Below are 23,242 nucleotides of genomic sequence, written 5' to 3' on the forward strand. Positions count from 1 at the left end.
CTCCAGAGGACAAAGTCCAGCTGTTAGTCTTGATTCAGTTAATAAAGACAGATGTATGGTGTCCTCCAGAGGACAAAGTCCAGCTGTTAGTCTTGATTCAGTTAATAAAGACAGATGTATGGTGTCCTCCAGAGGACAAAGTCCAGCTGTTAGTCTTGATTCAGTTAATAAAGACGGATGTATGGTGTCCTCCAGAGGACAAAGTCCAGCTGTTAGTCTTGATTCAGTTAATAAAGACGGATGTATGGTGTCCTCCAGAGGACAAAGTCCAGCTGGTCTTGATTCTTCTTCTACTGTTTATTTGTAAACTAACCACCTTGTTCGGAGGTGTGAACGGAGTCTCTCCACCTGTCGGGTCGTTGGCTGTTGGCTGATCTCCGCTACAGATCTACAGGTCTACAGGTGTACAGGTCTACAAGACTACAGGACTACAGGTCTACAGGACTACAGGACTACAGGTCTACAGGACTACAGGACTACAGGTCTACAGGTCTACAGGACTAAATGTCCGAAATAACCGGAAATTGCCCGAAAAAAGACTGAAAAATGTCCATAATAAGACGGAAAATATCTGAAAAACAGTCAGAAAAATGTCCGAAATGAGTCCGAAAAATTTTATAAAAATATCCCAAAACTGTTCGAAAAACATATTTTTTAAGAAGTCGGAAAAATTTGCGAAAAATAGTCCTAAAAATTTCAGAAAAATGTCCGAAATATATCCCTAAAGAAAGTTGGAAAAATAACCAAAAAATAGTCCTTAAAAATGGTGGAAAAATGTCCGAAATAAGTCCAAAAAAACGTACCAAAAATGTCTCATTTGTCCGAAAAAAATCCAAAATAAATGCAAAAAATGTCCGAAACAAAAGTCGGGAAAAGGTGCACAAAAGTGAGAAAAATGCCCAAAAAAAGTCTACAAAATTTCGAAAAATGTCCGACAAAGTCTGTAGATGTCAGAAAATAATTCTGAACACTGCGAAAAATATCAGAAAAATGCTAGAATAAATGTCCGAAGTATAACCGGAAAATGCCTGAAAAAATGTCAAAAACAAAATGTCCCTAATAAGGCGGAAAATATCTGAAAAACAGTCTGACAAATGTCTGATAAAAGTTCGAAAAATGTCCGAAATGAGTCCGAAAAATGTCATAAAAGTTGACCCAAAAACGTCCAAAAATATCCCAAAAAGAGCCTGAAAAATGTCGGATATAAAGTCTGTTAAATATCATAAAAATGTCCTAAATATAACCGGAAAATGCCCGATAAAAGACTAAAAAATATCTGACAAATGTCCGAAATGAGTCCGAAAAATGTCATAAAAATAGTCCCAAAATTGTCCCAAATTTTTTTTTTTTAAAAGTCGGCAAAAATAGTGCCAAACATTTCAGAAAAATGTCTGAAATAAGTGGAAAATGTACAAAAAATAACTTCAAAAAAAGTCGTAAAAATGTCCGCATATGTCCGAAAACTTAAGGAAAAGTTGAGAGTTTAAGAAATGAAAGTTTATTTTTCTTTAGGGAAGAAATCTGACAGTAAAATTCAAAACAACCTTTTTCAAGTATTTTCTAAAATCAGGTTTAATTTGTCTTTTATCTTTTTAATAAATGAGTCTATGACGATCGACGGAGTTTAAATAAAGTTTGACGGATTGAAACGACGTCACTGAACCTGAAACGACTTAAACATGTCAAAGTTCACACACACACACACACACACACAGTAACATACACACATACACACGCCTACATTCCTGCAGCAGGTTGAACCTGTCGACCGTTTCACTGTAAAAACTCCGGCTGTTGAAACACCTGATCAGCGTCCTGACTCATGAATGGTTCAGGTGTGCAGGTGTGTACCTGCTGACCAATCACAGCTCTTGTTGTCCCCATGTGATGTCACACAGGTCCTCACAAAGATAGACAGATACACACACACCAGTGTTTATGAGTGCAGGTAGATCTGAAACAGGACGTTCAACATGTGAAGCAGAAAACTTCAACATTTAAAACATGTAAAGAGACAGACAGGTGAGCAGAAGGACAGGTAGACAGACAGGTAAACAGAAGGACAGGTAAACAGACAGACTGGTAGACAGAAGGACAGGTAGACAGACAGGTAAACAGAAGGACAGGTGAGCAGAAGGACAGGTAGACAGACAGGTGAACAGAAGGACAGGTAGACAGACAGGTAAACAGAAGGACAGGTGAACAGAAGGACAGGTAGACAGACAGGTAAACAGGAGGACAGGTGAACAGAAGGACAGGTAAACAGACAGGTAAACAGACGGACAGGTAAACAGGTGAGCAGCCGGTATCTCAGGTGTTGGTCGGCGTTGAGGAGTTCACCACAAAGTAAGAACTGCTTCTTCTTCTTCTGTTGTTTTTATTGTTGTTTCATTAATATTCATGTTTAAAGGATTTGTGTCAGAAAGTAACTAAGTACATTTACTCAACTACTGTACTGTACATTTCTGAGGTACTACTACTACTCTACTTCTACTCAACTACACCTCAGAGGAAAGATTGTACTTTTTACTCCACTACATTTATTTAATAACTTTAGGTACTTTACAGATTCAGATTATTAAAACAAAATCTAATCAATTAAATAAATACTGATGTATTATTATATATCTTATATATGAAACTGTACCTTTCCTGTGTAAACACGGAAGTTTATTTTGAAAATACAGTAAGCATGTAACGAGCAGAATCTGTACGTTTCCTGTGTAAACACGGAAGTTTATTTTGAAAATACAGTAAGCATGTAACGAGCAGAAACTGTACGTTTCCTGTGTAAACACGGAAGTTTATTTTGAAAATACAGTAAGCATGTAACGAGCAGAAACTGTACGTTTCCTGTGTAAACACGGAAGTTTATTTTGAAAATACAGTAAGCATGTAACGAGCAGAAACTGTACGTTTCCTGTCTAAACACGGAAGTTTATTTTGAAAATACAGTAAGCATGTAACGAGCAGAATCTGTACGTTTCCTGTCTAAACACGGAAGTTTATTTTGAAAATACAGTAAGCATGTAACGAGCAGAAACTGTACGTTTCCTGTCTAAACACGGAAGTTTATTTTGATTATTTTTTGTTACATGCTTAGTGTCTTTTCAAAATAAACTTCCGTGTTCTCGGGATTGTTTGAAGCGTTGGGCCGCTGACGGAGCGTCGGTATTTGAGGAGTTGAGAACGTGTTTTTCGTCGCTCGTAGAGAATATCGTTATTAATAGTCGTTCTCTAGGCGATGATGTTTCCCGTTGGATAACTGTCTCAATGTCTCGCTTCTCCTTCAGATGACGACTCCTCCTCCTCAACTTCCTGTCCCGAAGCCTCGAGCTCGTTACATGAGGGACAGTCTGAGCTCCGCCTCCTCTCTGGACAGGTGAGCTCACCTGTAAATCTCTCACACACACACACACACACACACACACACACACACTCAAAGTAACACAAAGTTTGTGTTTCAGAGATATGATTGGTGAAGATCTACAACCAGTTGTGTCTAATGGAGTTCACCTGAGCACAGGTACGCCACACACACACACACACACACACACACACACACAGACACACGCACACACACAGTCAATCGTTTATAGGTCTACATATTTGTTATTATGGACTATATCGCTGTGATTTATTGGATGTGATTATTGAATGTGTTGTAGCCGTTTTCATTTCAATAAAGAGTAAAACCTTCGAAGTCAGATTGTTGTCCTCATCTCTCAATAGACAATAAGAGCAAAGTAAAGTTCAACATAAGTAAATAATTATGTTTTCATCATTTATGTAGTTTTATTTTATCATAAAAAATAAACTTCTTGAACATATTTTTGTTTAACGCTCAAGGTGCTTCAGTTTTTATAGGACAGACATGTTGCTCGTCGTTAGTTCTTGGTCATAGTGGCGTTGGTCGTAGTAGCGGTTTAAACCACTCAACACATCATCATTCTGCATGAGGACATGGTGGTGATTCTGAAGCTGAAGAAAATACGCTCGATGCTGACGACAACGGCAACACAAGCTGTCATGCGCTCGATGCTGACGACAACGGCAACACAAGCTGTCATGCGCTCGATGCTGACGACAACGCCAACACAAGCTGTCATACGCTCGATGCTGACGACAACGCCAACACAAGCTGTCATACGCTCGATGCTGACGACAACGGCAACACAGGCTGTCATACGCTCGATGCTGACGACAACGGCAACACAAGCTGTCATACGTTTGAGGCTGACGACAACGCCCACTCAAGCTGTCATACGCTCGGGGCTGACTACAATGCCAACACAAGTGTCATACTTTCCTCAAACTTGCGGTCATTATTTATATATATTATACTTATATTGTACTGTATTGTAATAAGAGATGAAAACTTCATGATTTTCCTTTTTAATTAAACAAAAACAGCTACAAAATGTGCATCGATTTCAGTACCCGGAGATGAACTCAACTTTTGGAACATTGTAGCGCGCGCAGCATGTCATGTGACGAGGAACAACCGATCACAGCCGGCAGATATCTTTTCTTTCTTCCGTAAATATCAGCCTACGGTAAATATCTGGAGGAGAAGTTAATCATTTTAGTGCAGGACTACCGGAGCTTCTGTCCCACCGACTATTTTACTGCTTCTCGCTTCCTGACCGATGACGTCACAACATCTGGTTGAAAGGTCAGACAGACACATGGAGCAGTAAAGATACTGAGAGGGAAATCCATTTATCTCTGTTTAATTTAGAAGCTATTACTGCTAAATTACCACAACTTCATCGTCATCATCGCAGCACGCAGGTTTTGGTTGCTTAGTAATGGCAGGCACAACAGGAACGCAACCTCCCAGCACCTTGCCATGCCGCGGCTGGCGTTTTCCACGCGTTTTTAGACGCTACATATGAACGGCACACGTACTGTATGTCTGCATGAGTGATGAGTTGTACTAATCACACACAGATGCACATACATACACACATGTTGGACATTTAGTTGAATAATCAGACGTGTGTCTTGTCAACACGTTCTCGTCCCAACCCGTCACATACAAACATGTTGCTTTTGAAAGACTAAACGCCAACAAATATGTATTGAATCAAAATATTTTGTTGTGAATTTTTGTAAATAATAGCATCCATTCATCTTGTTGTTGATGCATTTTAGTGAGTAGATGTCTGGATGAGATTTCTGTTGGGTGAAGTTATTGTTTAATCAGAAATAACTCAACAGAAAAACATTTCTTTTGCAAATCAAACCTGTTTGATGAGATGACTTGTTTGGCTTTCTGTGCGAGAGAGAGAGAGAGAGAGAGAGAGAGCGGTAAAAACCGTCGGATCTCCCCGTCACCCCAACTCATCACATGCTGACGCTTTGTTAGACCGCTCGGCGTCACTTTTCGGTCGCAGTAAACACTTAATGTTGTGAATTAAACAAAAACACTTGCTTATGTTAAGGCAACAAAACCACTATAGTTAGGTTCAGGAAAAAACTACATGGTTGAGCTCAAAACTTCTACGTTAGCACAGTGAAAATGACGCTGAACAGTATGAACACAGGACGTGAACAGCGGTCTCCTGGATGAAAGCCTTGTGTTTGTTGGACCCATCCACCTCCCCTCCCCCGCCCGTTGTCTCTTTCACTCTTTAGACTACGTCACCACACTCTCTGAGCGTTTACTGTTGCTGTGGATGGTTTGTATTGTAGTTAATAGAACGCCCGCTGCGTCTCCTGCCGTCGCTAAAGGGAACTTGTGTTTCGGGTATCACATGCCGAGGGGCGCGACAAATGCACGTCATACATATTTGACGCCGTGGGGATGAGAACGGGTTGGTCTACCCCCCCATTAACACAGTATTTAACCTGTCTGATGGAACTTTACTGACATGTGCTCTGATTGGTCACCGCTGATGTCATCAACAGCTGATTTTCATCGACTGTCGCCAACAGAACCATTCATTTGTTGAATGTTGTTAGTTGAATGAGTCAAAATGAACACAATAATAATAATAATAATAATCCTACCTGACTCTTATTCAGCTGCATATTTTAAATCATATTTGCTTCTTATTATATGAAGTAAAACTAAATGCTGAGAATCAGCTGGTGTCTTTTCAGTGTGACTCTGCTGACGTGTTGCAGCGTGTTTTCAGTCTGAACAGTCGAACCGGTTTGTTCCTCTGTTGGATGTTTGTGAAAACAAACTGGAGATTACCTCAAACCAGTTTGTCTTCTTACTGCTGAACGTCAAGATCACATGATATACTGCAGCTGTTTTGGCGTTCAGACTCATACAAGTTAGTATAGATATAGACGCCTTTCCTGTTAGTAACCATGGTGACGTGTTAGTAACCATGGTGATGTGTTAGTAACCATGGTGCCGTCCGACCAGCGTATAAATCTGGATGTCTATAGTTAACTATCCTTCAGTAAAGTCAGTCAGAAAGAGAGTCGGACGATATCTGAGAAGCGTTTCAGAGACGGAGAGAAAGGGTTGCTAACAGTTTAGCCTTCATCCTCCTAACAGCTCTTCTTCCTCATGAGTCTGAACTCTGTGTTTGTAGTTGGAGGTTTTCAGAGTCCGATCAGCATCTAGTGGCTGTTAGAGGAACTGCAGCTGTACACAGGTGTTTGTTTGATTGACAGGTGTCTGATGATGATGTCACTGTGTCCTCCTCCTCAGGTGAAGATGCTCCTCCTCTTCCTCCTCTCGGTGGTCGCGGAGCCGTCTACCCATCTCTGGCTGGCGTCACTGACATCATCGCGAACAGCATCCCGTCATTGGCTGGATTTGCTGCCTCCATCGGAGGCTCCGCCTCCACGCCGCCCGCCCCCTCGGCCCCCCCCTCCATAGACAGCATGGCTAACAGCATCGCCGCCCACATACCTAGCTTAGCAGGAACTGCTAGCGCTGTGGCTAACCCAGCTGCTGCTAAGTTCCATTCGGCCTCCACCGCCGCACCTGATCCTGCACCTGCACCTGCACCTGCTGCTACCGCTGTTAGCTTAGACAGCATCTTTAGCTCGTTAGCTAACATACCCAGTTTAGCGGGGCTTGTTAACAGCGTGGCTAACCCTGCTGTTAGCTCCATGACGACCCCGTCAGCCCCGCCCCCTTCAGCTGATAAACCCCACCCCCCCTCTCTGCAGAGGATCGGAGACGCTCACACAGGTACGGCAATCAACCAATCACACGGACGCATTGTTGCGTCTGTGAGTTGCATTCTAGCAGTTAGTCCTCTGCTACCTTCAGGTGTGACTGACTTTATAAAACTGCACTCAAAACAAACCCTTCCTCCCGTCAGGCTGAACAACATGTTGTCTGTGTTTGTGTCCAGATGTTGGAGCGTTGTCACAGCTGGTGATGTCAACGTTAGACCCGGATGCTGGAGTCACGTTACCTCCGCTAGAGGCTGAGCCAACAGAGGACGGTACTGGAGGAGTTCAACCTGTTTCAGTGAGTGTCTTCCAGGTCTTCACCTCCAGCCAGTCTGATTCCTCTTCGTTTGTTCTGGTTCTAGTATTTAAAGAGTCTCCTCACACCATCAAAGAAGACAGCCTGTACGACACCGTGTTGGCTTGTTGGGCGAGCCAAGAGGAAGCTGACACTGACTCATCCAATGAGGAGGAAGATACAGGAGCTAGCCACGCCCCCTCTGGTGCCGATGGACCAATGGAAGGAGATCCTGCTTCCAACCCGCCTTCAAATGCCAACAAGTATGTATACAGTACTACAGTTACTACTACTACTATACTGCATCCTCCGTTTCTGCTAACACGTCGTTGATATTTGTGTTCTGCAGCCTCCCGGTTAATCCTTCAGGTCGCCTGATCCCCACCAGACCGGCCCCGCCCCCTCCTCATCCTCCTCGCCAATCAGCAAAGCCGAAGAAACAGAAGATCCCAAGGTACACAAACACAACAGCTCAGTCTGTTCTCCTCAAGAACATACCGAACACCCCGAAGTATCCCAGGATGCATTTCACACATCAACCAGGTGCAGCTGGATGGACGGAGGTTTGAACCAAATCCACAGCTGTTAGGCAGGAAATGAACCGCCACAGTTCACCTATACAAGTTCAGTTTACCCAGAATGCCAGTGTGAATTTGGGATGTTTGTGTAGAGACAGACCTTCTGTTTGTCCTGCAGAGCGGCAACGATCCGAGTGTCCAGGACGAAGGGAGGCAACAAGAGTTCAACGCCACAGAACGCCGTGGTCCGAGCCAGCTGGCTGGACGTCTGGAAGGGCTTCAGGTAACCATCATCACCATCATCATCATCACCATCATCATCATCACCACCATCATCATCACCACCATCATCATCACCACCATCATCATCATCATCGATGGGTAGATGACGACATGTTTTCTCTCTTTCTCTAACAGACACAATGTTTTATGGGCGACGATGGACGGACAGCTGATGTCTCTGTGGAAGAAACGCACAGTAAGTCAGTCCGTCTCTATACATACCTGTCTGTCTGTCTGTCTGTCTGTCTGTCTGTCTGTCTGTCAGTGCGTCCAGTGACGGGTGTGTTTGTTTCGTTGATCAGGACCGGTTCAGCGAGGTGCTCTTTCACGTCTCCAGCATCACCAACGTGAAGAAACAGGACAAAGGCAGATTCTCGGTTTACTTCAGGAAGAAACATTACGACTTCATGGCTCACAACGATGGTAAGATCTACTGGACTCTACTGAACTCTACTGGTCTCTACTGGTCTCTACTGGACTCTACTGGTCTCTACTGGACTCTACTGGTCTCTACTGGACTGGAAAGGTGTGCTCAGACTGAGAGTGAAGTGAATTAGTGCTGCGTTGAAGACCAGATGATGTTTACATCCTAAACCTGACCCAGACCAGACGTGAGGCGGCTCTGGTCTGGGTCAGTCTTAGGATGTAGATGATGACCCAGACCAGATGATGATTATCTGGTCTGGGTCAGTCTTAGGATGTAGATGATGACCCAGACCAGATGATGATTATCTGGTCTGGGTCAGGTTTAGGATGTAGACATCAGCTCTGGGCCAGAGTGAACACGTGGAATCAGAGCCTTAAAAGTAATAAGCCAGAGATTTTCATTCAGTTCAATAAGTGAGGAGGACGTGGCGGCGACACGGTGGTGCAGCGGTTAGCTCTGCTGCCTCACAGCCAGAGGGTCACAGGTTCAAACCCGGCTTTGGCCCTTCTGCGTGGAGTTTGCATGTTCTCCCCGTGTTAGCGTGGGTTTACTCCGGGTGCTCAGGTTTCCCCCCCACAGTCAAAAGACATGCAGGTTAGGTAAACGGTTGACTCTAAATGTCCTGTAGGTGTGAATGGGAGTGTGAATGGTGGTCCGTCTCTGTGTCAGCCCTCTGGTAGTCTGGAGACCTGCCTAGGGTGTCAGCTGGGATCGGCTCCAGCCCCCCCGCCACCCTGGACAGGATAAGTGGTTACAGATAATGGATGGAAGTGATGAGGAGCCTGAAAGCAGGACGGAGACGATGTGACAGCAGGAAGTTGAGGTGATGAAGTCGTGAACTTTCCAGGTTGAACCATCTGATGATTCTTCTTCATGTTTCTTTTTTTTTGTCTCTCAGAGGTCCACGCAGGTTGGGTCACGTCTCTGCTGGCGTCTCGAGGCCAGCCGAGCCCCGCCCCCCCAGAACTCCACGGACAAATCACCATCAAGGACCCGCGGAGCCGCGCCTACGCCGCCCTCTGGGGTCACGACCTCTGGATTTACTCCAACAAGGAGGGCTTCCAGCTGGGCATCGCCTCCTTCTCCGTCCCCCTGAACGTGGCCACGGTGAAATCTACGGGGAAACACTCGTTCATCCTCATCACGCCATTCAAGAGCTTCAAGTAGGCACCTGTCTGTCTGACTACCTGTCTGTCTGACTACCCGTCTGTCTGACTATCCGTCTGTCTGACTACCTGTCTGTCTGTCTGTCTGTCTGTCTGTCTGACTACCTGTCTGTCTGACTACCTGTCTGTCTGACTACCCGTCTGTCTGACTACCTGTCTGTCTGTCTGTCTGTCTGACTACCCGTCTGTCTGACTACCTGTCTGTCTGACTACCCGTCTGTCTGACTACCTGTCTGTCTGACTACCTGTCTGTCTGTCTGTCTGTCTGTCTGACTACCTGTCTGTCTGACTACCCGTCTGTCTGACTACCTGTCTGACTACCCGTCTGTCTGACTACCCGTCTGTCTGTCTGTCTGTCTGTCTGACTACCTGTCTGTCTGACTACCTGTCTGTCTGACTACCTGTCGCTGTGCTTTGGTGAAGTGATATTAAAGGAGCAGTGTGTAACATTCAGAGGCCCAAATGGAATATGATATTAATACGTGTTTCTTTAGTGTTTAATCACCTGAAATAAAGATCAGAAATGTTTCCGTTAGCTGAGAGCGAGCCGTTTGTATCTCCACAGGGAGCGCGTCCTCTTCACGGAGTCCGCCATGTTGCTACAGGAGCCCAGAACGGACAAACCAACCTCCGTTAACTGTTCCTGTTTGCTGCTAAACTAACTTCCTCTTCTTCTCCACTAGCTCACGTGTTCCTCACACACATTTACCGCCGTCAAACAGTACCGAAGCAAAGAGAAGAAACTCTGTTTGAGCGCTAGATGGCGCTGCGGTAGCGCTGCCGCCATTTTTGATGCCAATGAGTGTGTGTCGATGGATAATAATGTATTTGTACTTTAGTCCGTCTCTTTGTAGGAGGACGTTTTACTGGCGTCTGGTCGTCTCTTTCAGTCCGAAATGGCGGATGTGTAGCTCTGCTGCTGGGAGCCGATGTTGACTTTCACTTCTTAGCCATATAAGCCGCCGCTCTCTCTCCCTCTTGCTTCACCACTCACTTCTCATGTACACACTGACTGTGCTATTCTCTAAATGACCTACGCTACTCTACGGCAGCTCTAGAGACGGACATTCAGGTTTTCACGTCGGCTACACGGGAGAAGTTTCAGTCTGCGACCTCGACCACTAGATGTCGCCAGACGTTACACCCCGGACCTTTAAGTGCTGACGTTGTTTTTGGTGTTTCTTTTCTTTTTCAGCCTGTCGGTTGATTCGTCGAAGGATCTCTCCGTCTGGTTGGACACTCTGTCCTCGTCCATTCGCAGCGCTCTGTCCAACAGCCAGGTGGCGCTGCGTCTCTGGGAGAGCCCCGACAACAAAGTGTGCGGAGACTGCGGCGCCGCCAATCCTGAGTGGGCGTCGATCAACCTGCTGCTGGTCATCTGTGACGCCTGTGCAGGTACGAGTTCTATGACCGCAGAGTTCGTCTTGTAAGGGTTAAAATACTGAGTTAAAGAACTGTGTGTTCTCAGGTCAGCATCGAGCTCTGGGCAGCAACCTGTCGAAGGTACGCAGTCTGAAGTTGGACAACAAGGCCTGGACTGAACCACTCATACAGGTGAGGGGGGACTAAACCACTCATACAGGTGAGGGGGGACTGAACCACTCGTACAGGTGAGGGGGGACTGAACCACTCACACAGGTGAGGGGGGGACTGAACCACTCACATAGGTGAGAGGGGACTGAACCACTCCTACAGGTGAGGGGGGACTGAACCACTCACACAGGTGAGAGGGGGACTGAACCACTCATACAGGTGAGGGGGGACTGAACCACTCACACAGGTGAGGGGGGACTGAACCACTCATACAGGTGAAGGGGGACTGAACCACTCACACAGGTGAGGGGGGACTGAACCACTCGTACAGGTGAGGGGGGACTGAACCACTCACACAGGTGAGGAGGGACTGAACCACTCACACAGGTGAGGGGGGACTGAACCACTCATACAGGTGAGGGGGGACTAAACCACTCACACAGGTGAGGGGGGACTGAACCACTCATACAGGTGAGGGGGGACTAAACCACTCACACAGGTGAGGGGGGACTGAACCACTCGTACAGGTGAGGGGGGACTGAACCACTCACACAGGTGAGGAGGGACTGAACCACTCACACAGGTGAGGGGGGACTGAACCACTCATATAGGTGAGGGGGGGGGGACTGAACCAATCACACAGGTGAGAGGGGACTGAACCGCTCATACAGGTGAGGGGGGGGACTGAACCAATCACACAGGTGAGAGGGGACTGAACCACTCATACAGGTGAGGGGGGGGACTGAACCAATCACACAGGTGAGGGGGGACTGAACCACTCATACAGGTGAGGGGGGACTGAACCAATCACACAGGTGAGAGGGGACTGAACCACTCATACAGGTGAGGGGGGGGACTGAACCAATCACACAGGTGAGGGGGGACTGAACCACTCGTACAGGTGAGGGGGGACTGAACCACTCGTACAGGTGAGGGGGGACTGAACCACTCGTACAGGTGAGGGGGGGACTAAACCACTCACACAGGTGAGGGGGGACTGAACCACTCGTACAGGTGAGGGGGGACTGAACCACTCACACAGGTGAGGGGGGACTGAACCACTCGTACATGACCTTCAACCCTTTCCTCTCCCAGCTGTTTGTTACCTACGGTAACCGGCTGGCCAATCAGGTGTGGGCTCCAGTGGTGCCGGCGGCGTTGCAGCTGAGTCCGGGGTCGTCTGACGGAGAAAGGTCGAAGTTCATCCAGGATAAATACAGCAGGGGGCGCTACAGACGAGTCCACGCTCTGACCTCCTCGCCGTCTCAGATGGATCAGGTTGGACTCCATCACTCATCGTCTGGTTATGAAAACAGTAAAAACACACTCAAGGCAGTTAAATAGAACTTGTGATGAAAAGTAGAAACATAGAGTTCATAAGAGAGGTGTTAGTGATGACGTCATGATGAGGTCACAGCGCTAGCTAACTAACTAACGTGTTCAGAGAGTTATTCTGCCTCCATCACGTCACCATGGTTACTGACGCGTCACCGTGGTGACTGACACGTCACCATGGTGACTGACAGAGAGGAGGTCTGTAACAGAACCAGCTGAACATGAGGTCATGGTATGTGTCAGAGGTTATGAGACCCTTCAGCGTGACGATGTGAATGTAATGAATGATTGCTGATGTGTGTTTCAGAGGCTGCGTCAGGTGGTCTGTGGAGACGACGTAGAAGAAACCATGTCTCTGATCTGCTCGGGAGCAAAGGTCTGATGGTTTATGACCCAGAATAACTCATTTCATCTCACTGAGATCATTAATGATTGATTAACTGAATAGTGATGTTACCTGTGTGCAGGTGAGTCAGACAGACCCTCAGAGCCCCTCCCCCGTCCTGCTGGCTGAGAGGGCCGGGCAGGCTCTGCAGACCGAGCTGCTCCGCCTCAACGAGTACACAGGTACTACACTACGCTAGTACTACACTACGCTAGTACTACACTACGCTAGTACTACACTATGCTGGTACTACACTACGCTAGTACTACACTACGCTGGTACTACACTACGCTACTACGCTAGTACTACACTACGCTGGTACTACACTACGCTACTACGCTAGTACTACACTACGCTGGTACTACACTACACTAGTACTACTCTACGCTGGTACTGCACTACGTTAGTACTACACTATGCTGGTACTACACTACGCTAGTACTGCAGTACACTAGTACTACACTACACTAGTACTACTCTACGCTGGTACTACACTACACTAGTACTACACTACGCTAGTACTACACTACACTAGTACTACACTACACTAGTACTACACTACACTAGTACTACACTACACTAGTACTACACTACGCTAGTACTACACTACATAGTACTACACTACACTAGTACTACTCTACGCTGGTACTACACTATGCTGGTACTACACTACGCTAGTACTGCAGTACACTAGTACTACTCTACGTTAGTACTTCAGTACGTTAGTACTGCACTACGTTAGTACTACACTACGCTGGTACTACACTACACTAGTACTACTCTACGCTGGTACTACACTACGCTAGTACTACACTATGCTGGTACTACACTACACTAGTACTACTCTACGCTGGTACTGCACTACGTTAGTACTACACTATGCTGGTACTACACTACGCTAGTACTGCAGTACACTAGTACTACACTACACTAGTACTACTCTACGCTGGTACTACACTACACTAGTACTACACTACGCTAGTACTACACTACACTAGTACTACACTACACTAGTACTACACTACACTAGTACTACACTACACTAGTACTACACTACGCTAGTACTACACTACACTAGTACTACACTACATAGTACTACACTACACTAGTACTACTCTACGCTGGTACTACACTACGCTAGTACTACACTATGCTGGTACTACACTACGCTAGTACTGCAGTACACTAGTACTACTCTACGTTAGTACTTCAGTACGTTAGTACTGCACTACGTTAGTACTACACTACGCTGGTACTACACTACGTTGGTACTACACTACGCTAGTACTACACTACGCTAGTACTTCAGTACGCTAGTACTACACTATGCTGGTACTACACTACGCTAGTACTTCAGTACGCTAGTATGTTGAATGTACGTACGTATAAATAGTACATTAGTATGTTAAAAGATAGCACATTAGTATGATTAATACATTAGTATGTTAGTATTAATAGTATGTTAGTGTTAATAGTATATTAGAACTTCAGTGAGTTAGTATATTTGTAAGTTAGTACGTTAGTATGAATACTATGTTAGTACGTTAGTACTTTAGTACGTTAGTACTTTAGTATGTTACAAGCCTACAGACTGTTTAACTCACCTGGTCATGATACTTTCTTCAGGTGTGTTGTTCCTTGTTTTCATTCAGACGTCCCGCCGTACCTGCCCCAGTCAGCCAGTAGGAGGCGAGTCTCCGCCCCCTCAGGTAGGATGACTTTATAATGAGCAGGCAGAATTAATAATGTTAAACATCTCTGCAGAATAACCAACAATAACAGACTGCTGTGTTACGGTGTGTGTGTGTGTGTGTGTGTGTGTGTGTGTGTGTGTGTGTGTGTGTGCAGGTGAGGAAGAGGAGGAGCTTCATGGTAAACTGGAGGACGATCGTTTTCTCTTCTCGTCTGAAAACGACTCGGCGGCGTGCGACGTCCTCGACCTGCGAGAAGTTCTGTCTGTGTTCCTCAAGGACGGGTAAATACTACTATATAAATACTACTACTACTACTACATACTAATACTACTGACACTAATACTACCGATACTAATACACTAATACTACTGATACTAATACTACTGATACTACTACATACTAATACTACTGACACTACTACTACTACATACTAATACTACTGACACTACTACTACTACATACTAATACTACTGACACTACTACTACTACATACTAATACTACTGACACTAATACTACCGATACTAATACACTAATACTACTGATACTAATACTACTGATACTAGTACATACTAATACTACTGACACTAATACTACCGATACTAATACACTAATACTACTGACACTAATACTACCGATACTAATACACTAATACTACTGATACTAATACTACTGATACTAATACATACTAATACTACTGATACTAATACTACTGATACTAGTACATACTAATACTACTGACACTAATACTACCGATACTAATACACTAATACTACCGATACTAATACACTAATACTACTGACACTAATACTACCGATACTAGTACACTAATACTACCGATACTAATACACTAATACTACTGATACTAATACTACTGATACTAGTACATACTAATACTACTGACACTAATACTACCGATACTAGTACACTAATACTACCGATACTAATACACTAATACTACCGATACTAATACACTAATACTACCGATACTAATACACTAATACTACTGATACTAATACACTAATACTACCGATACTAATACACTAATACTACTGATACTAATACACTAATACTACTGATACTAATACACTAATACCACTGATACTAATACACTAATACTACTAACACAGTGTTAGTTCATCGTTGTTCGGCTCATTTGACTTCTTAACTTTCTTATAAATACTACCAATATTACCAATACTACTAGTACTGCTAATACTACTTTGAGTACCTCATATTCTACTTTGTGTGTTTTCAGACCGGCTCATGAGTTTGAGATGGTGACTCTGAGTGAACAGCTGAGCTGTACTGCTGACAACCAGGAAGCTCTGCTGAGTCACCTGGTTCATATAATGAAGGTACACCTGGTTACCAATATAACCTGAGTTCTAGTCATCAATATAACCTGGTTATCAATATAACCTGAGTTCTAGTCATCAATATAACCTGGTTATCAATATAACCTGAGTTCTAGTCATCAATATAACCTGGTTATCAATATAACCCGAGTTCTAGTCATCAATATAACCTGAGTTCTAGTTATTAGTGTAACCTGAGTTCTAGTTATTAGTGTAACCTGAGTTCTAGTTATTAGTGTAACCTGAGTTCTAGTTATTAGTATAACCTGAGTTCTAGTTATTAGTGTAACCTGAGTTCTAGTTATTAGTGTAACCTGAGTTCTAGTTATTAGTGTAACCTGAGTTCTAGTTATTAGTATAACCTGAGTTCTAGTTATTAGTATAACCTGCGTTCTAGTTATTAGTATAACCTGAGTTCTAGTTATTAGTGTAACCTGAGTTCTAGTTATTAGTGTAACCTGAGTTCTAGTTATTAGTATAACCTGAGTTCTAGTTATTAGTATAACCTGAGTTCTAGTTATTAGTGTAACCTGAGTTCTAGTTATTAGTGTAACCTGAGTTCTAGTTATTAGTGTAACCTGAGTTCTAGTTATTAGTGTAACCTGAGTTCTAGTTATTAGTGTAACCTGAGTTCTAGTTATTAGTGTAACCTGAGTTCTAGTTATTAGTGTAACCTGAGTTCTAGTTATTAGTATAACCTGAGTTCTAGTTATTAGTGTAACCTGCGTTCTAGTTATTAGTGTAACCTGAGTTCTAGTTATTAGTATAACCTGAGTTCTAGTTATTAGTGTAACCTGAGTTCTAGTTATTAGTGTAACCTGAGTTCTAGTTATTAGTGTAACCTGAGTTCTAGTTATTAGTATAACCTGAGTTCTAGTTATTAGTATAACCTGCGTTCTAGTTATTAGTATAACCTGAGTTCTAGTTATTAGTGTAACCTGAGTTCTAGTTATTAGTATAACCTGAGTTCTAGTTATTAGTGTAACCTGAGTTCTAGTTATTAGTGTAACCTGAGTTCTAGTTATTAGTGTAACCTGAGTTCTAGTTATTAGTGTAACCTGAGTTCTAGTTATTAGTGTAACCTGAGTTCTAGTTATTAGTGTAACCTGAGTTCTAGTTATTAGTATAACCTGAGTTCTAGTTATTAGTATAACCTGAGTTCTAGTTATTAGTGTAACCTGAGTTCTAGTTATTAGTGTAACCTGAGTTCTAGTTATTAGTATAACCTGAGTTCTAGTTATTAGTATAACCTGAGTTCTAGTTATTAGTGTAACCTGAGTTCTAGTTATTAGTGTAACCTGAGTTCTAGTTATTAGTATAACCTGAGTTCTAGTTATTAGTGTAACCTGAGTTCTAGTTATTAGTATAACCTGAGTTCTAGTTATTAGTATAACCTGAGTTCTAGTTATTAGTGTAACCTGAGTTCTAGTTATTAGTATAACCTGAGTTCTAGTTATTAGTGTAACCTGAGTTCTAGTTATTAGTATAACCTGAGTTCTAGTTATTAGTGTAACCTGAGTTCTAGTTATTAGTATAACCTGAGTTCTAGTTATTAGTGTAACCTGAGTTCTAGTTATTAGTATAACCTGAGTTCTAGTTATTAGTGTAACCTGAGTTCTAGTTATTAGTATAACCTGAGTTCTAGTTATTAGTATAACCTGAGTTCTAGTTATTAGTGTAACCTGAGTTCTAGTTATTAGTGTAACCTGAGTTCTAGTTATTAGTATAACCTGAGTTCTAGTTATTAGTGTAACCTGAGTTCTAGTTATTAGTATAACCTGAGTTCTAGTTATTAGTATAACCTGAGTTCTAGTTATTAGTGTAACCTGAGTTCTAGTTATTAGTGTAACCTGAGTTCTAGTTATTAGTATAACCTGAGTTCTAGTTATTAGTATAACCTGAGTTCTAGTTATTAGTGTAACCTGAGTTCTAGTCATCAATATAACCTGAGTTCTAGTTATTAGTGTAACCTGAGTTCTAGTTATTAGTGTAACCTGAGTTCTAGTTATTAGTGTAACCTGAGTTCTAGTTATTAGTGTAACCTGAGTTCTAGTTATTAGTGTAACCTGAGTTCATGTTATTAGTATAACCTGAGTTCTAGTCATCAATATAACCTGAGTTCTAGTTATTAGTGTAACCTGAGTTCTAGTTATTAGTGTAACCTGAGTTCTAGTTATTAGTGTAACCTGAGTTCATGTTTCCAGGTGATTCTCCCGGGGGGCGTGTCCTATGCGGAGGTGTGCGGAGCGTCTGCCGTCAGTAGAGTGTGTGTGGTTGAAGTGGGCGGAGCCTCGAGTCATCCTGACGCCTGGTTGTTGCTGTGGGAGGACGGAGTCAGCGTCCATCCCGTCCACAGAGACACTCAGCAGACTCTGAGGATGGATCTGAGCGCCCTCAGTCACCACGGTAACGGTCTTTATTTCCCCTCTATAGCTCCATGTATTGATGATCAAACTACTAACCAGAAGTAATCACTTGGATTTAAAACTCTTTTTCAGAAATGGATCCATCTGAAAACACCATCACCATGGTGACGGCAGACAGGTGTGCTACCTCACTGATACCTTTCTCACTCAACTACTAATTAATCCTGACGTGTGATTGGCTGAGCTCTCCACAGGGATACGTGACATCACAGGTTGCATCGTGTTGTTGTGTTTCTCATCAGGAGGGTTTCGTTCCGGTTCGAGAGGCAGCACAGCTGTCAGTCCTGGTTCAGCCACCTGCAGAGAGCTCTGACCAATCAGGGAGCAGCAGCTCCGCCGCGTCCTCCTGCAGCCAATCACAGCTCAGCTCGTCAGTCTCTGTACCCGGTGATGGACGTGAGCTCCAGAGGCTCCGTCCCGCCGGCCATCGAACGCTGCGTCTCCCACATGACGACCTTCGGTCTGTCTGTCTGTCTGTCTGTCTCTCTGTCTGTCTCACTGTCTGTCTCTTACAGTCTGTCTGTCTGTCTGTCTGTCTGTCCGCCTGTCTGTCTGTCTGTCTCTCTGTCCGTCTGTCTGTCTGTCTCTCGTTCTGTCTCACTGTCTGTCTCTCTGTCTCACTGTCTGTCTCTTACTGTCTGTCTGTCTGTCTGTCTGTCTGTCTGTCTGTCTCTCTCTCTGCCTGTCTGTCTGTCTGTCTGTCTCTCTAACTGCCTGTCTGTCTCTCAGGTCTGAAGGTGGAGGGCGTGTACCGGCGCTGTGGTCTCGCTTCCAAAGTCAACCGATTGGTGGAGGCTCTGATGACATCAGCTAACTCCGCCCCCCTGGAGAGTGACGAGCAGGGTGTTCTGGACGCCGGCTCCGCCCTCAAACAATATGTCCGCCAGCAGGAGAGTCTGATCCCCGACAGAGACCGACAGCAGTGGACCCACGCTGCAGGCTAGTACACAGTACTGTAGTACAAGTACACAGTATCTGTAGTAAACGTACCTGCAGGTCACATTTACCACCACAGTAGTACTACTGTAGTATCTGTGTCAGCATTGTAGTAATAGTAGTAGTAGTAGCAGTAGTAGTAGTAGTGGTGGTGGTGGTGGTGGTGGTGGTGGTGGTAGTGGTAGTAATACAACAGTAATACTCTCTCTAACGGATCTTTTACTCTCTTAGTGATTTCAGATGAACGCTCCAGGTTTTCAGCCTACCGACGGTTGCTACGGCAACTTCCTGATGACAACCGAGCAACACTGAACGCGCTGTTTGGACACTTCTACATGTAACACACACACACACACACACACACACACACACGTAGTCCTGGTCTCTGTCAGTGAGCTGAATTTGTTTTATTAATGAAGTTTTAATTGAAGCATCCTGATCCACATGAGTTCACCTCGGACCTCCGTCCCCCCTCCTGCAGGGTCCAGGTGTTCTCTCAGGTGAACAAGATGTCGGCTCAGAACCTGGCTCTGGTTCTGGTCCCGACTCTGTTCCAGACTCTGAACCAGGACCTGCTGCGACTCACCAGGGAGTTCATCATCCACCACACGCTGCTGTTTCTGGTAAATACGCCGCACCACACAGGACACCACACCACACCACGCCACGCCACGCGACACGACACGACACGACACAACACGGCGACACGACACGGCACCACACGACACGACACGGCACGGCACGGCACGACACGACACGACACGGCACCGCACCGCACCACACGACACGACACGACACGACACGACACGACAGGACATGACACGACACGACACGACACGACACGGCACGGCACGGCACGACACGACACGACACGACACGGCACCGCACCGCACGACACGACACGACACGACACGACACGACACGACACGGCACTGCACCGCGACACCACACGACACGACACGACACGGCGACACGACATGACATGACACCGCACCACACCGCACCACACCGCACGACACGACACGACACTGCGACACGACACCGCACCACACCGCACGACACGACACGACACCGCGACACGACACGACACCGCACCACACCGCACGACACGACACCGCGACACGACACGACACCGCACCACACGACACGAAACCGCACGACACGACACCATGACACGAAACCGCATGACACGACACGAAACGACACGACACGGCAACACGAAACGACACGACAACACGACACGGCACGGCATGTCACGGCACGGCACGGCACGGCACGGCACGGCACCACACGACACGACACAACACAACACCGCGACACGACACCGCACCGCAAGCCACGACACGACACGACACGACAACGCGACACAACACCGCGACACGGCACGGCACGGCACGGCACGGCACGGCACCACACGACACGACACAACACAACACCGCGACACGACACCGCACCGCAAGCCACGACACGACACGACACGACAACGCGACACAACACCGCGACACGGCACGGCACGGCACGGCACGACATGACACGGCACGACACGACACGGCACGGCACGGCACCGCACGACACGACACAACACAACACAACACCGCGACACGACACGACACCGCACCGCACAGCACGACACAACAAGCCACGACACGACACGACAACGCGACACAACACCGTGACACGGCAACGCACCGCACGACACCGCACGCACTGACATCACCACCGGAGCGACCTCAGTGGGTCGGTTCACACCTGCAGTGACCTCACCTCCCGCTCTGCGTGCTCATAAACACCTGCTTCATTTCTGTTGTTGGTTTGAACGGGAGCCGGAGGCAGTGATGCACTTCCTGTCTAATCTGCCATAAATTATAAGAAGAAGAAGAATAAATCCAGACCGGCATGGCTGGGTCTGTTCCAGATGTTTGAGCCACTCGTCGTTTATCTTTAACATCTGGATGTTTAGAGACGTTGTGATTGTTTGTTTCTCTGCAGACGCCTGAGAGAGAGGAAGAGGAGGAGGAGGAAGAGCAGATCACCGTCTTATGAAGAAGAGAAGAAGAAGAAGAAGAAGACAGACGTCAGATCACATTTAAATGATGAAATATTAACTGTTTGTTCTCATTTGGCCAAAAATATAATTTACTACAAAGAATAAAAGTTTTATTCCAGTGAGACGTTTTCACCATTTCATCGTCTTTATAAAAATGTTAAATGACCGTTAATGTTACGTCAAATAGAAACATGATAACCTGTCGTTTATGATCTCATTGTTTATGATGTCAATGTTTATGGTGTCATCGTTTATGACCTCATCGTTTATGATGTCATTGTTTATGATGTCATCGTTTATGACCTCATCGTTTATGATGTCATTGTTTATGATGTCATCGTTTATGACCTCATCGTTTATGATGTCATCGTTTATGATGTCATCGTTTATGGTGTCATCGTTTATGACCTCATTGTTTACGATGTCATCGTTTATGATGTCATCGTTTATGTCCTCATCGTTTATGATGTCATCGTTTATGTCATCGTTTATGATGTCATCGTTTATGACCTCATCGTTTATGATGTCATCGTTTATGATGTCATTGTTTATATTTTAACGTAATTTAAAACTGTCATCAAAATAAAAGCGTCCCTCGTTAATTTACTAAAATGTTATTTTGATGTCTTTTATTTTAAACATCTAAACAGGAAGTGGTTCACTAGGCTCCTAATGAACCGGTTGCTGGTTTAATTCCCAGGACTGCCACAGTGCCTTTGAACCAGGCATCTGACCTTCTTATGGGTGTATTAATACTATATATATATATATATTTATAACAGTCAGAGCATATTGTGACATATTTACCAAAAAGATAAGAAATATATAGTCCTTTAACGCAACTTGTAATTTTTAATTAACCTCTTAAAAAAAATCCCACGGGCCGCCGTCAGGCCCGGCTGCTATTCCACCTTTCGAAGGTTGTACCGGGCTGTAGGGACTCACCAGTTTGACTGGTGGCCAGTGACCACATGAACTCAGTAACATGATCCTTGACCCATGGACTCAGCTCAGCTCAGTAGCTATTGGCTGAGGACTCAGCTCAGTAGCCATTGGCTACTGGAGCATTCACACATAGGTGTGAAATTCACCCAGGACAGCCCAAGCAACAACCGCAAGGAAGTTAGCACCAAGCTATCAAGCTGCTGAGAAGAAGTATTGGAGCGATCAGCTTCCTCCAATCTGCACCATTTGATTTGAGCACAGCAAAGACAACATCTTTGACTTGGAACCACAACTTCAGCACATGGAATTACAAACCCTTTTCTTCCATGGATTGGTAACGTACTGGGCGTACCTTAGCAGTAGCAATTGCACATGGCTGAGCAAGACTGTTCAACTTTGATTTCTAGAATGTACTTGTATTGATTTGGTTTAATGTTATTCATTGAGTTTGTATTTGATATTTGGGTAGCTGGCTTCGCCACATCTGATGTGTTTAGTTTATGCTTCACATAGACAAGGTCTTGCATGCAAACTAACCATCTTTTCTAACCCACTGCATTATCTGACACACATAAAGATCACATACAGAAACTGTGAATTAGTTAAACATAAACATACAGCTTCAGATAATCTTAACCCCCACATCACCCCCCTCTCTGTCCTTCCTGAGCACATGTGTTCCGAAGAACAAAGAGGCCATGTGGGGACATGTTGGCGGCCATCTTTGATCCCGCCATCTTTGTAGTTT

General features: G+C 44.9%; 1 protein-coding gene across 1 annotated transcript; it reads left to right on the plus strand.

Moving 5' to 3' along the window:
* Positions 1–78: 78 nt before the first annotated feature.
* On the plus strand, positions 79–21,671 carry LOC141753504 (arf-GAP with Rho-GAP domain, ANK repeat and PH domain-containing protein 1). The gene is made up of 27 exons (XM_074612253.1): positions 79–2,126; positions 2,183–2,346; positions 3,294–3,382; positions 3,468–3,526; positions 6,674–7,162; positions 7,329–7,421; positions 7,512–7,707; positions 7,794–7,898; positions 8,141–8,245; positions 8,380–8,440; positions 8,547–8,667; positions 9,570–9,834; positions 11,033–11,232; positions 11,306–11,391; positions 12,466–12,648; positions 13,013–13,081; positions 13,173–13,272; positions 14,743–14,799; positions 14,939–15,065; positions 16,041–16,140; positions 18,345–18,546; positions 18,639–18,684; positions 18,809–19,026; positions 19,296–19,505; positions 19,734–19,839; positions 19,984–20,125; positions 21,492–21,671. Exons 3-27 carry the CDS (start codon positions 3,294–3,296, stop codon positions 21,543–21,545), a joined length of 3,483 nt encoding a protein of 1,160 aa, XP_074468354.1. The 5' UTR covers positions 79–2,126; positions 2,183–2,346; the 3' UTR covers positions 21,546–21,671.
* The last annotated feature ends 1,571 nt before the right edge of the window (positions 21,672–23,242 follow it).

Source organism: Sebastes fasciatus, chromosome 16 (assembly GCF_043250625.1).
Source record: "Sebastes fasciatus isolate fSebFas1 chromosome 16, fSebFas1.pri, whole genome shotgun sequence".
NCBI lineage: Eukaryota > Metazoa > Chordata > Actinopteri > Perciformes > Sebastidae > Sebastes > Sebastes fasciatus.